Source organism: Acomys russatus, chromosome 14 (assembly GCF_903995435.1).
Source record: "Acomys russatus chromosome 14, mAcoRus1.1, whole genome shotgun sequence".
NCBI classification, from domain to species: Eukaryota; Metazoa; Chordata; class Mammalia; order Rodentia; family Muridae; genus Acomys; species Acomys russatus.
In genome coordinates this window covers 43,520,366-43,537,056 of record NC_067150.1, presented here as the reverse complement: position 1 = coordinate 43,537,056, position 16,691 = coordinate 43,520,366, and the positions used below count along the sequence as shown (strand labels likewise).

Sequence of the window (16,691 nt, the reverse complement as noted above, 5' to 3'; positions counted from 1 at the left end):
CTTCCCAGCATTCTTCAAAGGCACAACCTATGCTAGTCACGTGGTCTTTAGCACAACCCAAGTAAGTCACTATCGATGTTTGATACATGTATTTCTATCATCTACACAGGCTTTACTGCCATGTAGGTTATATGTCTAAAATACAAAAGGACACCTAAAGAGGAAAAAACAGCATCAAATTTGGAATTCAAGAATTACACGGTGTTGCCACTTTGTGGTCTACAAATGCCTTAGAACCCTTTAGTTTTGAAGTGAATTAATTTGTAGATGTGAAAGGTAAGGTTTAGCTATTCAATAAAGCTCATTTTAAAAGCTGCACTTTATTGTGTGTGATTTGTACACATGCATGGAGGCCAGAGGTCTAGCAAAACTTGCTACCTGACTTTTTGAGACACAGTCTCTCACACCCTCCATCTCACTGATTTGCTGAGGCTGCCTGGACAGTCAACTTCAGGAATCTGCCTATCTCAGCGTCCCCAGTACTGTGATCACTGGTTCCAACTTTAATGTATGTTCACATAAACTGAAGTGTAAATGTTTACACAGCACGTACTTTACCAATGAGTCCTATCTCCAGCCCAAAGCATTTATCTGGTAAGGAGGCACACATGCCAGCTATCTCAGCATTGGTGAGGTGTGAGCCAGGAGCATCAAGTTCCAGGCCAGTTTGAGCTGCAGTGAAAATGCCCCCCCCCCCCCGAAAAAAGCCACAACAGTCTCTACTAAAATATATTCCAGTCCTCCTGAAATTAGAATAGCTGTAGACAGTCATGTAGGTGGCCTACTAGAAAACGGTTCTGACTGCTTCTGAACAGTATCTCCTTCACTCAGGAGCAGGATGTAAGAATGAAACCTTAAGCAACCTACCAGTCCTAGTAAAAATGAATGGCTACTCCTCCTAATTGCTAGGCAAAGGCATTATGAACAGAGTAAGTTCATACTACTTGCTACGCTGCTGCTGCTTGGGAAGGAACAGTTTAATTTGCTCAAATTAAGTTTTTCTTCTGTTCTTTCCACTAATGCTTTGTTAAAGTCATGTATCCTAGAAGTTACTCAATGTAAACAGTGCCCTTTCTGTGTATGTCAGCTCTCTGGCTACATGCAGAATACGAAGTACATCTACCGTGTCAAAAGCAAACCAGGAACACGGCATGTCTGTGTATGAGTGTGAATGTTTCTGGAGCTGAATACCTTATATATCACAGTAATAATCTTGAATTCACTGCTCAAAAAACCCCTTTTACCTTTCTGGGCTTTCACTGTCTGCTCTTCAATTTGCCGTAGGCGCTCCATGAGCTCTTCCTTCTCACGTTCTATTCTTTCCTTTTCCTTTTCCGCTATTTCTCTTTTCTTCTTTTCATTCTCTAGTTGTGCCCTTAAAGAAATTACAACCCATAAGTTACAAATAAAGAGGTCGAAACAAGTTATTTTTACTAACCCTAAACCAAAATTTAAAAGCACAGCATAAGCATTTGACATTTTCCGATATACTCACTATATATACCTCAGTATCTAGCACTACTCTACACTACATGCTCACTAACATGTCATGTCCACACACACCATATACACAGCACAGTTTTATAACTTAAAACAAGTATCCAAGTATCCAAAAGCATGATCTCAAAGCCAACTCAGGTGGGAAAAAACTCAGGAGATCTTCATGCAAAGCAAACTATATGTAACATCTTAATAGCTTGCTTCACCCATTGCCACAACTCAAGGGAATTCTTTGAGTTAGCAGGGGCCCTCCATGGGGATATAATGAAGGCTTAAAGAGAACACACAAGTACTTTCAATAGCAAAATAGTATGAGAGGTCAATGATTTCCAACCATTAAAAATAAAGTAATGCGGGGCTGGAGAAGTGGCTCAGTGGTTAAGAACAGTGGCTGCCTATCCAGGGGACCGAGGTTCAGTTTCCAGCACCCACATGGCAGTTTACAAGTGTCTCTAACTCCAGTTCCAGGAGAGCTGACACTCTCATGCCCATGTACATAAAATAAAGTTATTTAAAATAGTAAGTAACTTAATATAAACTTAATTTCTGGGTCAACCTATTTATACCTCAATAGAAGATGACAAGTAAGTCATCACCTTTCACAATTCCACTAGGATGGCACCAAGTGTTTAATACCGGTAAAAAGGGGAAACAAAGCCATGAAGATTTACCTGTGTCTATCACAAGACATGATAAAATCACTTCGGGGAGAGGAGCTGGGAGGCTAATACAGCCAAAATCTATCATCAGACATCTAGCAAGAGCCTAGCTTTGGTGAAACTCCATGTTGGTGTCCAAAACCAAAAAGATAAAAAACACCAAGCTGTTACTGCATATGCTCAATGTTCTAATTACTACTTCAATGATAGTATTTTTTTCCACCTAAGGGATTATATCTCTAACATTTCCTTAATGTTTGCAAAATGGCATCACCACCACCTAATGTCAATTCTGAATTTCAAGCATATCACAAAACTATACCATCAAAGTACTTTTTCTAACTGTAGAATTTGGAAATTTCTGCAGATCTTGGGCATGCATCTGCTCCCAAGAAAGAAAGTGTGGAGCTCTGGAGGAGAGCTGTCATAAGTCAGCAAGAGTTGGTGGTGGTGACTTTCGGATACGCCAAGACTGATACAGAAGCTGAAGGATCAGTATGCCTCCTGCTAATTACTGAACTTCACTGCAGTTAGAACTGAAGGCCTGAGGCTGAAGAGTCGGCCCCGTGGTTAAGAGCACTAGCTCTTGCGCAAGCCTCAACTTCAATGGCCAGCACGTACGTGGCAGGCCACCAACATCCGGAACCCCTGGTACAGGGGCCAGGACACCCTCTTATGATCTCTGTGGGCACAAGGCATGTATGTAGTACACATGCATCATGGAGACAAAGCAGTCAATGCCCATTTTTAAAAACTCAACATCTTAAAAGAATTATTTTAAGAGAACAACAAGGAAAAAAAAAAAAAAAAGCATAGGCTGCTCCCCTCTGGTTCTAGGCTCTGTCTGAAGTATGTCCTGAGAAGAAAGAGCAACACCTATCCACCCTGGCACTCTAAACATTCCCTCCTCATTTCACTCTGTAAACTATATTCAGACAAGAGACTTGAGAAGCTGGGAGTTTCTACACCTCTAGAAAACCTAAATGAGGAGGCTTAAGGGCAAGTTGGCATACCCCAGGCTCCTTGGGCAAAAGAAGGGCCCAATGCCCTCCTTCCCTTAAAAAGTCCCCTATCCCTTCAGGCTGTTCCTAGAAGCACAGGAACCAGTTTTCAAGTAACTGCTTTTCTACAGCATGCTGTCTACAGCCCTAGAGTGTTTGCCAGGCTACTCCACTGCTCCAGACTCTGTACAGTCGTGTCTAGCAGTGCCACAGTTCCTCGAGGCAGCTACCTTTCTTCCTGCTGGGCAACGACATCCTTCCTTCTTAAGGACTCAGTACAAACCAAGCCTCAAGCCCTGTAGGTTATATCCTATCCCAAGTGCTCAGAACCTTTTTGGTGGCATGATGGCACAAATGCCCCTTTTGGGAAAGAGTGCTGGCTTCATTTAGCTTTTCCCTATTGGTGTTCCATTTGCTCTTCTATGGAGATGGAAGGGAAGAAGATATGTAGATGGGAAAAAGTACGAAAGGAACATGGCTATAAGCAATCTGGGAACAATCATTATTTTATTACTGAAAAATGAAGTAAGTGTACAGGAGACAGCTACCCTGATGATGGGGAAATGCTTCGCAGTTGATCTTGCAGTATTGCTGAGCTGCACGCCTCCCATCTTACCTCCTCAGATCATAGCAGACTACAGCTGCACTTAGCCCTCATGCCACATGCTGACACCTAGGGCTGCTAAAATTCTCTTATCTCCCACTTAAAATTGAGATATACTCTCCTCCTCTGTGTACTGCTCAAAAGGACTAACCTGGTCCACTAGAGGTCCCTGGGCAAACCCTGCAGGTTCTCATCTCTACACATTTGTTTATGCTAGCTTCCTGTCTGAATGTGCCTTTGCCACGTCCTAACATCTCACATTTTACCCAGGAAGCTTTTTTTTTTTTTTTTATTAATTTATTCTTGTTACATCTCAATGTTTATCCCATCCCTTGTATCCTCCCATTCCTCCCCCCCCCCCCATTTTCCCATTATTCCCCTCCCCTATGACTGTTCCTGAGGGGGATTACGTCCCCCTATATATTCTCATAGGGTATCAAGTCTCTTCTTGGCTACTTGCTGTCCTTCCTCTGAGTGCCACCAGGTCTCCCCCTCCAGGGGACATGGTCAAATGTGAGGCACCAGAGTACGTGAGAAAGTCGTATCACACTCTCCACTCAACTGTGGAGAATATTCTGACCATTGGCTAGATCTGGGAAGGGGTTTAAAGTTTACCTCCTGTATTGTCCTTGGCTGGTGCCTTAGTTTGAGCGGGACCCCTGGGCCCAAATCTGCCTATCATATTGTTCTACTTGTAGATTTCTAGGACCCTCTGGATCCTTTTATTTTGCTGTTCTCCCATGCGTCTCTCATTTAGAGTCCCAATAGGATGCCTTCCCCTCTGTCCCAGTTTCCTGGTAAGTGAAGGCTTTCGTGGGACATGCCCCTTGGGCTAGTATGCAGATATAAGTGAGTATATACCATTTGATTCTTTCTGCTTCTGGGTTAACTCACTCATTATGATCATTTCTAGCTCAATCCATTTATCCACAAATTTCGGGAATTCCTTGTTTTTAATAGCTGAGTAGTATTCCATAGTGTATATGTACCACAGTTTCTTTATCCACTCTTCTACTGAGGGACACTTAGGCTGTTTCCATGTTCTGGCTATTATGAATAAGGCTGCTATGAACATGGTTGAGCAAATTTTCTTGTTGTGTGCTGGAGCATCTTCTGGGTATATTCCAAGGAGTGGAATAGCTGGGTCTTGAGGAAGCCCTATTCCCATTTTTCTGAGATAGCACCAGATAGATTTCCAAAGTGGCTGTACTAGTTTGCATTCCCACCAGCAATGAAGGAGTGTTCCTCTCTCCCCACATCCTCGCCAGCATGTGGTGTCGCTTGAATTTTTGATCCAGGAAGCTTTTTTTAATTATTCAACTTATATATGTACATATTTTCATTTAGAGTTTGTGTTTCTAAATACTGGCTTCAACCTACTTCTATGCTGAAGACATAAATAGACTAAAATATGAAGTATCGGCACTAATATGTACACTTACCCATCCCCAGAACTGTACTCAAAGTCTAACATTAAAGAACACCAATGAAACTGAGCAGAGGATAACTTACAGCTGGCCGGCCCCAAGCAATTAAAAATGAACAGTACACATGAGTACCTTTCCAGCTGCTTCTGATGTTTTTCCTCCCGGGCCTGCGCTTTCATCTGCTGTACTTCAATAGTATCAGGCTTTCTCCTTCGCATGTACAGTTCATGGTTTCCCATACATAAGGCCAAAATCCGCTTATTGATTCTCAGACGAGGTGCATAAAAAACAAAATCCTGAATATAAAATATTCAAAAATTTTAAATCTTTATGAATGATAGTGTCTTTCACAACTACTCAATTTCGATATGAAGTAGAACTCTGATATCACTGCAGATAAAGTTTAGGGAGTATGAACTCTCACGTAACTCCAACACAACAAGTTCCTCACCCCTTCATTCCTGACCCATTTTCTAAAGACGAACTAAATGTCATTAAGTCGTTTTTTATTCTCCGAAGAAACTACAAACAGCTATCTTTATACCCCAGAGGAGAGCATGTTTTGCCATTACTGGTCTTTCTCCATGGCTGTGTTTTAATCTAGAAATGCTCTTCAAGTATTTATCTTTTAGATAAGAAAGACAGAATCCTAAAGTATGTGACACTAATTTTAAAAAAATCTATCTCAATTTTAAAAAAAACAAATATTAAAAAAAAAGTTCAGAGTGCAAGACTACAAAGTTAATTTAGCAAGGGTCACCTCTACTTCATTTGACAACTAAAAAAATTTTAAATGATTTCTTAGGAATGATTGTTAATACCCTTCTAATACTATTTAGCAACCTTATATTTAAATCACTTAAAATTCTTATATCGTATTTTAAAAAATGGAAGTGTGAGTGTGTGTGTTTTAACGGTTTATTTATTTATATAGTATTCTGCCTGCATGTATACCTGCAGGCCAGAAGAGAACATTAGATCACATTTAGATAAGTTATGAGCCACCATATGGTTGTGGGGACTTGAACTCAGGGCCTTTGGAAGAATAGACAGTGCTCTTAACCTCTGAGCCATCTCTCCACCCCCTGGAAATGTGTGTTTTTAACAGCATTTCATCACTGAGGACAATTCAACTATGGGAAGAGAATATCTCTCAAAACAACTTAAGTGACCAGTGCCCTTCTTTAAGTGACTTCACAGAAAGTAAAGTTAACAAAATATACTTACAGGTGCCTTTTTGTCAATTGGCTTTATAACAAATTTTTTGTCATTAAATGAAATATTTCGGATCTCACTCCAGGGAAAACCAATTTTAGGTGTTAACCTTAAAAAAATACATATTGTAATAAATTAGAAGCAGGAAACGGTGGAAAAATACAGCATCTTCTGGAGCAGGTTAAGTACATGGCCAGTCTTTTTTTTTTTTTTTTTTTTTGAGACAGGTTTCTCTGTGTAGCCTTGACTGTCCTAGACTCACTTTGTAGAGCAGGCTGGCCTTGAACTCACAGCGATCTGCCTGTCTCTGCCTCCAAAGTGCTGGGATTAAAGGTGTGCACCACCACACCCAGCTTGTAAATGACCAGTCTTAAGCATTCCAGACTATCCGAACATATAATCTTATTACAATGTACCGCTCATGCTATCTTCGAAAGGAAAACTCAATTAAATCACATAAAACAGTAATCTTTCAAAGTTTTCACAGATGTGTCATTTTCCTAAAATTTCCTAGGAAAACTTATCTGGTAAGGAGAGTATTGGACTGTGTCTTGTTACTAGATTTCACTCACAAGGACTAAAGTGGCAGCCTGCAACTGTAGATGCACCCTCATTTAATGAAGAGACTCAGAAGTGAACAATGAAAATTATACCCAAAACTCAACGTGGAATTAACTAATTCTTTACTGTAGAAAAGAAAGCAATAAGGACAATCAAGACAACTTTTAAAAGCAGAGCATAATCTGAAAGCCACTTGGCTCACAGAAAAGCAGCTGGTCTCATCAACGCCCGTTCACTTACTTGTCATCGTGCTCGTAAATGTTCAGGCCCAAAGCGTCAACGCCCAGCCACAGCTCAGTGCCCTTCTTATTCTTGATTTCAAAATAGTTGACACCATACATTTCTAGATCTTGCGCAATCTTCAAGTATTCCATCATCGAATCTTCCCTATTAAAATACAGCTGAATGTAATACACTAAAGGAGACACATCTAAACATTAAATAAAACTAAAAGACTACCTGAGGCTAATATTCAGTGCTTTGTATTTATTCATCCACATCAAACGACGGGAAGTATAAGCTGATATCATTACAAAACTTTTAAACATTCGTTCACTCATTCATTTAGGAAAGTGTGTGTGTGTAGGGCAGTGTGAATGATGCCATGTGTGAACCACAGGATCTGTGTAGGATGTGTCAGAGACAGTATCCTGGCAGTCATAGAAGATGTTACTAGGGAAGCCTAAACATTTTTAGATAAATTACTTTAAGTATTCATGCTTTAAAATGGGTGTTAGAAATAAATCATATCCTAGATTGAAAAAAATGGTTTCTTCGTTACTAACAGAAAATTAGGAAGAGACAGGAAAATAGAATTCTTGGGTCCTGATTACCCCTTTATTCTCCATACCTGCTATTTTTCTGACTAAATTTAATATTGTCATTTTATGTAGATAATAGTTTTGATTAGGAAGAGAGAAAGGGGCAGGGGGAGGAAGGGAGAGGCAGAGAGAATGAGAACGAACAACCTTCACAAGTTGGCTCTCTCTCACCATGTGGGTTTTAAGGGAGTCAACTCAGGTCATCAGGTGAGGCCCTTTCAGCTGCTTGCTGAACTACCTTCACCAGCCCCAGAAGGTTTTTAAATGAGATAAAAAAAAAAAAAATACTTTAACTTGGAGAGAAATATATAGAAAGCAGTCGTCCAGATACCTTAACATTCCTCTGTGTTCTTCATGCCAGTTTTGTATTCTCTCCTCCCACTGCTCTTTTGTCAGTTTGTGTTGTTCCAAAACACTAAAAGGGGGGAATGTAGTTAGTGCCTCTGTGATTCCATTCATAACTTGACTGTGATAGCTGTAATACACATATATACACAGGGCTCAAAGTGCACAGCACTAAAAACACAATTGTAGATATAAACCATGGAATACAACAAGGTGGTGGGCTGTGTCAGCGTCAGTGTCCTGGCTCAATACTGAATTCATACAAGATGCTACTATGAAAGGATAAGATGTAGAGAGCTCAAGTTATTTTCAGTAATTCGTGCTTTAAAATGGGTAATGGGTATTATATAATTTACAAACACTCAAATGTTTCACACAAATCATACCCTGGATTGAAAAAATGGCTTCCTTATTACTAACAAAAAAAATAAAAATAAAAAAAAATAAAAATAAAAAAATAAAAAATAAATAAGGAAAAGACAGGAAAATAGAATTCTTGGGTCCTGATTATACCTTTATTCTTCATATCTGCTATTTTTGTGATTAAATTGAACAGAGTACGAAGATAATTCTTTTGATTAAAAAAAGGAAATACAACATAAATTGAGTTGATCATGGTGATGAGCACCTATCATTCCAGTCCTTTTAAGAAACAGAGGCAGGCCAGCTCTGAGCTTGAAGCCAGCGTGGGCCACACAACATGTTCAAGGACCATTTGTCCCTACACTAATCCCTATGCCACCAAATACAGAGGCAGGCTCTGCATCACTCATCCACCCCATACACCTCTCCTCTGGTAACCTTTGTGTTTCATCTGTGAACAAATAGAGTATTCTTATTTTTGTACTCTTAACACCAACACAGCAGAGGCAATATCCTTATATTGTGCTATAATTCTGATAGAATTCTCTTTAGGCCACAGAATAATTATGCACTTTTGTTCACAATGGACCCTGAGAGATCACAAATCTAAGGCCATGTAACTCACAAAGGACAGATTAGATTCAGTTCCCAAACTTCACTCTTCAGTCATTTGTCTCCTATGCGGTGCTCTGAGGGTTACAAAGGTGGGAAGACACTGCAAAGGAAACCTTCTACACCTAGTATCAAGTCTTTTAAAATGCAGAAAACAGCAGGGTGGTGGTGAAGCACACCTGTAATCCCCAGCACTCGGGAGGCAGAGACAGGTGGATCTCTGTGAGTTCAAGACCAGCCTGGTCTACAAGTGAGTCCAGCACAGCCAAGGCTACACAGAGAAACCCTGTCTCGAAATACCCCGGCTCCCCCACCCCCAAAAAAAGGCAGAAAACTTCACTCTGTGGAAGAGATAGCTCTTGCCACTTACTATTCTCACAGTGTTTACTACACATCTGTGTGTGTTTCATGTTTACAAAGCAGCAATAATTCATATCCTGCCCTCAAGACCAAATTATAACCTCCTGCTGCTTGCAGATCCTATAGACACACAGTAGAGCAGACAGTTATACAACTGCGTTGTGACTAAGTCATGACCTTTAAAAATACAGTCTGGCAACTAAAAAAAAAAATTAAGAAATGTAGGATACATTTCTGAAACATAACTTTAGAGAATATCAAATAAAGGCATACTTCACTTACCGCTGTGGTAGGAGTCTGTCATTAGCCAGGTAGCCTGGTTTGTGAATCTCTTTATTATAATCTCCATACTTGGCTTGAACAGCGTACGAAGCCAAAAGAACTGCAGTTTCTGGTGGGCAATATATCTCATCATTTAAGATGGCTTCTTTAACTTGCAAGAAGAAAAGTCTCTGTGTTATTTCTTGAATCAATTCCTCAGAAACATCTTCAGGAAAGAATTTAGCTCTAAACTTGAACTGTAAAGGATTTTCTTTTTTAACATCTTGCTGTGTCACCTAGAACAGTAATTTAAGTATCATCAACAACACTTTTAATTCATTGTAAACAAATTATTTAAATAAAATTATTTTTGGAAGAAAATATGTAGCAATGCTATGTAAGATGATAAGTCTGTAGACAAACACAGGTGCTAAAGAAGCTCCTGCGTGCAGTCCTGAGGCCACCAAAGGCTCAGGGAGCCCAGTCAACAGCCAAACTGACATCTTTGTGTGCCTGAGCTCATCCTTCAGCCGTTTACAGGCGCATGCTCCGCTTTTAGTACATGTAACACCTGCTTTAAGTTCTAGTTCTCACATGCTCAGCTCACGCAGAGTATGTGTGATAAAAGCTGACGGTGCTTCAATGGATTAAACGGTGAATGAGTAAGAGGGACAACTGCCAAAGGAGACCTGGAGTAGTCAGACCCTGTGCTCTTTCACTACAGATAAACACATCAAATTAACTGAATGTTCCTATAGACATCTTACCTTTTTATTCAGTTTAAGCCATGTAGAATATCCTTTGCTGTCTACATACTGCAGCCCAAAAAACCAGACCTCACGCAAGCCAACTGTTTTTACAACCTATAAAACAGATAAATTCAGTTCAACATTAATCAGATGACACTTGACACTACAGACCACAAAGACAAAACTACACAGGTACATGTGCTGCAAGAAAGGGCTTTCCTTTAACACGTTCTTTTCAACATGTCCAAAGAACATTTCTGGAAACTTCAATTCAGGTTTTTTATTCTTGATCCTGTTATGTCAGTTCTACCTTCCTCTTTGACTCAGTATTTTCCATCTTCATGTCCTTAGCTTATTTACATCACAGCCTCAGCAAACAAAGGAACAGTCTGAAGGCTAGCAGCACAGATGTGCTGAGCCTGTATTTCTATTTGATTCCCTCCAAGTGCCTCACCAGAACCTATGGCAAAGCACATCGCTTTGGTGACAAAGTCTGGAGCCTTTAATGTTGTACTTTCACTGAACAGAAACGATTCCTGGACCATGCCCTACGTTTCACCAGTCTACACCATTACTCACTGAGGCCTTTCCTTCTGTCTGAATTCTTCTGCACCTGTATCACTCATTGAATAATTTTTTTCTTTAAGACTCAGATCAACAAACACTCTTTCTGTGAATACATCTCTTCTATTATAGAAATGAAATCAATCGTACGTTCCCCAAAGGTCCCAAAATATTTACACAGACATCAGAATATCTACTCTAGTCTATATCAAGTGGATTACAGGGTGTCTCAGCACTTAAGGACAGAGTGTCACCACTTTTTTATTTATTCATCTTGAAACCCATGTCTTCTGATTTAATAATAAATGTAAAGTGCCCAGGAAAGAGCCACACTATGCTCAAGATTCCACAACACTAAGAGTGGCAAGCTGAAATGTTGCAGACATACAGACAAACTGTCCCTGTTACTGTTAGTCCTTGTAACTGTCATTCATCATGCACTGCTTTATCTGACCTGACATCCTTTCAACTATCTGGTTAAAAACAAGCACACAGGGGGCCTGGAGAGATGGCTCAGCGGTTAAGAGCACTGCCTGCTCTTCCAAAGGTCCTGAGTTCAATTCCCAGCAACCACATGGTGGCTCACAACCATCTATAATGTGATCTGATGCATACTGTATACATAATAAATAAATCTTTTAAAAAAACAAACAAACACACAAAACAAAACACCTTCAGACTGTATTATTTCAGCAGATTAGCAACTGCCACTAACCCTAAATTAAAAATGTCATCAGATAACATCTGAAATATACAGCAAATTTTTTCCCTACTCGCTGTACCCCATCTACCTGCTGTCCCCACCAGTGTATGTGGTGAGTGCTCTATGCTTCTTTCTGGTTATGTGACTATAGCAGTCCATGAACCTTTTCTACAGTGGGATGTATTCACAACAACATGAGCATTCATCCCTGGGCCACAATCATTCCTAAAGGGCTCAAAATAAGCCTATTCCCTTTGAAGGGAAAGCTATGTTGCCCGTGCACACTGACAAGCATTCTCGGGAGTACAGTAGCAGGACTAGAATGCACACCAGGATACCCACACATTATAGTAGTCTTTGAAAAAGCCACTAGAATTTAAAATAAAATGAGGAAAATGAGCAGAAGATAGGAGATTTAAAACCTTTACAAAATATTTAACTTCACTTAAGTAGTAAACACTCTTAGCTAATTTAAGTAAAAAGGCTTTTTGGATTTATTAATTTCATTTTACGTGTGAATATTTTGCCTGTATGTGTGTCTGAGCATCACATGTGTGCTTGGTGTCACAAAGGTCAGAAGAGACCATCTGATCCTCTTGAAATGGACTTAAAGACAGTTGTGAGCTGCCTTATGAGGGCTGGAAATTGAACCTGGGTCCTCTGCTAGATCAGCAAGAGCCATCTCTCAGTCTGGCTGATTTTTCAAATGACAATCTTAAGAGACTTCTGATTTCAAGACAGAGTTATCAAACTCTTCTGTTTACTTTCCCTTAATTGAAAATTTTAACTTAAATAATACAAATAAAAAATAAGAAAAAATAGCTAATACTAAAGATTAACATATATATTTTTTAAAGCAGAAACTTCTGAGGGGATATTGAATACAAAAACTCATACTAATGATGTGAAACAAAACAGTATCCAACACTGAAAAATGTTAACTCTGGCAAAGAGAATGTGATGGTAACATTGTCAACTTAACAGGGTCTAGAATCACATCGGAAACAAACCCTTGCCTGTGCCTATGAGAGATGAGCTGGATTAGGTTAACTGAAGTAGAAAGACCCACCCTGAATGTGAACACCAGGGCAGGACCATTCCATAAGTCAGAGACCTGGACTTACAACAAAAAGAGCTGAAACTAGGCATTCACCTCTCATTGCTCCTAACTGTGACTGCAATGTGACCTGCTGCCTCCACTTCCTTCTGCCATGACTTCCTCACTCTGATGATTGAATTCTCAAACTGTGAGTAACAATAAACCTTTCCTTCCTTAAGTTGTTCTCACAGCAACATGACAAGTAACTGACTCCACAGCAGCAAAGAAAGCATTCAAACTCGAGTCTGGAATAGGAAATGCAGCAGAGAGATATGAAACCAAACAACTGGACTGAGCTTTGGCCTCCCTGCTCTTGACAGTCACAATGCTGCTGGATATAAAGGACAAGAACGTACATCCGGAAGGTAGGTTCACTGTCACAACAGACACGGGGAACTGTACAACAGGCCCGTGCTCTCCCGTGGTTCCTTTTATCTAGACATACTATCGAAAACTTCTCATCTGCCTTCGTAAGTAAAAAGCTGTCAGAAGCACCAACTGCAGGGGCCGTCTAGTCACAAAGGAGTCACAAACACGCTAGTAAACTACGCAGCATTGATGTTTATAAAGACTTTGGAAGAAGAAAAACAAAAATACAAACATGTTGATATTTCTTATAACCTAATATATCTACTTGGATATTATTAAGTATACGGACACTCTATTTGGTCCTACATGGAGTAAAGCAAAAGGATATCATGCCTAACATAGCAGTTGGCCTCAATCTAACATCACAATCACAAGTTTAAATACCAATCCCAGTGTGAAGATGTAGGAAAGAGAGGTAGCAAGGAAATGTGTAATGACATGCTTCTGCACAGTGGAGAAATGTGTTAATATTAGCTAAGAACCTAACCCATGCATTGTGGAAGCTGGAAATCATGACAGAATCACGCAGGTAATATATATTTCTGTGTAAACTCAATAATGTTCTACAAATGTGAAACTTAACTCTGAACTTCCTATATTGAGGATTTTTAAATGAATCTTGTTTAAATCAATAGATTCTAGTTTTTTAAAAGTGAGCATATACAGGGGGAGGAAATCCCCCTCAGGAACAGTCATAGGGGAGGGGAATAAGGGAAAAATGGGAGGGAGGGAAGAATGGGAGGATACAAGGGATGGGATAACCATTGAGATGTAACAAGAATAAATTAATAAAAATATTTTTAAAAAGTGATGGGTTTGAGAGGGCTGTACCTCATCTGCCCTTACCTGAACCTAATCACTGGCCACCCTACATATTCACTACAGCCAAGGTAAACCTTGCTTCTGGATTCTGGTATTCAGGCTCAGAATAGTTGTTAAAAAACAGAACAATAAGAGCCAAGCATGGTGGCGCACTCCTTTAATCCCAGCACTGGGAGGCAGAGGCAGGTGAATCTCTGTGAGTTCAAAGCTAGTCTGGTCTACAAAGCAAGCCTAGGACAGCCAGGACTACAAGAGAAACTCTGTCTCAAAAAAACCAAAAAATAAAAAAACATAGCAGTAACTTATGAATTGCTGAAAAGAATGACAGAAAGCAGTATCAGGAAGCTAAAGCAGCATTCAGAATATGCATGCAACAGTCAGTACACATGATCTGTCATATGTGGAACCTTAAAGAGCTATCTCAGAAGTAGAACGGTGGTGACTAGAAGCTAAGAGAGCTGAGGCAACAATGTTTCACACAGGTGTATAAAGTCTACACTATTAATGATAGCTATCTATTCATTTAGCATGCCTTTATGGTAAAAATTTCTCTTAAGCTCAAATACCAATATGCATGTTGAAGTCATGAGAGAACATTCAGCCATCAGTGGGAACTGAACTCAGGTTATCCGGCTTGGCGGAAGGTACCTTTTCCGGCAGAGCATCTTGCTGTCCCCTTTTATGTTTTTATGTACGTTTTTGAAGATTCACTAAAGACTTATCCCATAAAATGGGATCATTTCATCCCACAGAAATGATTACATAAATATCCCTAAAGTTATTCTAACAGCCTGAATATGTACTATCAAAAACTCCAAGCACTACATTGTTGGATTATCAAGGAAGGTACAGGGACCATAAGAGGTATGAAACAGCATCACATGATGGTATCAAAGTTGCACCTTTTGGGATCGGAGAGATGGCCCACTGTTTAACAGTGCTTGCTGCTCAAGCATGAGGACCTGAGCTCGAGGTCTAGGCCCCATGTTAACAGCCTGACCTGGCCAGCCACACATGTAACACCAGTACTGTGAGGGGCAGAGACAGGACTGCTGTGGTTTGCTAGCCCATCAGCCCCACTCCAGGTTCAATAACAGACTCTATCTCAGTAAAATAAGGCAGAGAATGATTTGATCCCCTCTAGCCTTCGCATGTGCAACCCACCAAAGCCACACTCATGCACACACACATGCACACACGTACATACATATATGTACAAACACTGCATGCTTTGTGGGATTAAATGATACCTGGTCAAAAAGTTGTTTGCCAGTTGTATTGGGCTGAATGGCAAATTCCAGTTCAGCATCCATCGTAGTTACTCTTACATTTATCTGTAATAAAAGCAAAAAAAGATAGAGATTAGGAAAGAGAATATACTTACAAAGTAGTAAGCATGAGAAAATTCTTTGATTTATAGTATTTCTGCAGAGCAGGATGCTGGAGATCAAATCCAGGCTTGTGTATGCTATGCAAATTTCTACCACTAAGCTACATCCCTAGCCCTTGGTTTTTTGAGATAAAAGTCTTGCTATAGTAACTCAGGCTCGGCCTACTTGCAATGCTGCCCATAGGTCTCCCCACTGCTTGGATTACAGACATATACGCATACAGTTAAAAAAATATGAGGTAGGGGGACAGTACTGGGAAATGAAACAGACCCTCACACACAACAGCCAAGCACTCCACAATTGATCCACACACCATCACTAACATTTTATTAAAAGTGATGTAGCTTGATTCTTATTACAAGACACTATTTTCTAAAAAATAGAGGTCAAGAAAATCTTATGAATATCTCATTCAAAATAACTGCTGAAGTGTCAGCAAGACGGCCTAGTGAGCAAAGGCGGACACCTATGTCAAACTTGAAGGCCTGAGTTCCGTCCTGGGACCCACAAGATAGAAAAGAATCAACTCTGCAGGACACATGGGCATGTATGTAAGAAGAGTGGAGAGGAGAGAAGACAGGAGTGAAGAGGGAAGGGGAGAAGGGGAGGAGAGAAGAAACTAGGAAGCAGATCATGGGAGAGGAGGGAGACCTTTAAGGTGGGAACAGGATAGAGGAACACATGTGATAAGAAAGGATAAGGAGACTCACTGCCTGGGGAAGCAGTGCCCACAGAGAGGGCAGACCAGAAGAGGAAGGGGAATCAAGTAGAACAGAAATAAAGGTGTGATGACAAAACTATTAGCTTAAAAAAAAAAATTAAGCAAAGAATGCCCCTGAGTGGTTATAAAAGACCCTCAGCAGCTCTGATGGCTTGTGTAAGATCAAGCCAGGCAACATTCTAGCATGGAGTGGGCTGAAGCTCATGAGGAGCTACTGACAGCTGATGGCTCCTGGGAGAAGGGTCTGTTTTCTTTAAGAGTGTGGCCCATGGCAGGTTGGCCATGATACAATGGATGGTCCCAACACAAACTGAACTTAGTGAATTACTAAAACAATTAAAAATAGGAGGACACAAAGTTAAAAAGGAAAAAGAAGACAGGGTGGTTCTAGGAAAAATTAGAGAGTTGAAGAGGGCCAGGGCCAGCTGTGTTTCTGTGTGCTGGTATACGACTATATGGTGCCAGTGCCAAGTGGGTCCTAGAACTGTCAGATCACGTGCAGCTGGAGTTACTTGAGGTTGTAAGATGGCCAACATGGATGCTG

The 16,691-nt window shown here is 40.3% G+C and overlaps 1 protein-coding gene across 2 annotated transcripts in view; it reads right to left on the bottom strand.

Moving 5' to 3' along the window:
* Rdx (radixin) overlaps positions 1 to 16,691 on the bottom strand; it is a 59,897-nt gene that overhangs the window by 28,333 nt on the left and 14,873 nt on the right. The window contains exons 3-10 of one of the 2 annotated variants that reach the window (XM_051156443.1): positions 15,286 to 15,369; positions 10,497 to 10,592; positions 9,751 to 10,025; positions 8,120 to 8,203; positions 7,208 to 7,354; positions 6,419 to 6,515; positions 5,324 to 5,487; positions 1,245 to 1,375 (exon numbers count right to left, since the gene is read on the bottom strand). In XM_051156443.1, the coding sequence (XP_051012400.1) occupies positions 1,245 to 1,375; positions 5,324 to 5,487; positions 6,419 to 6,515; positions 7,208 to 7,354; positions 8,120 to 8,203; positions 9,751 to 10,025; positions 10,497 to 10,592; positions 15,286 to 15,369 (1,078 nt within the window). Of the gene's footprint in view, positions 1 to 1,244; positions 1,376 to 5,323; positions 5,488 to 6,418; positions 6,516 to 7,207; positions 7,355 to 8,119; positions 8,204 to 9,750; positions 10,026 to 10,496; positions 10,593 to 15,285; positions 15,370 to 16,691 lie in introns of those variants that run through there. The other variant, XM_051156444.1, reaches the window with a different exon arrangement.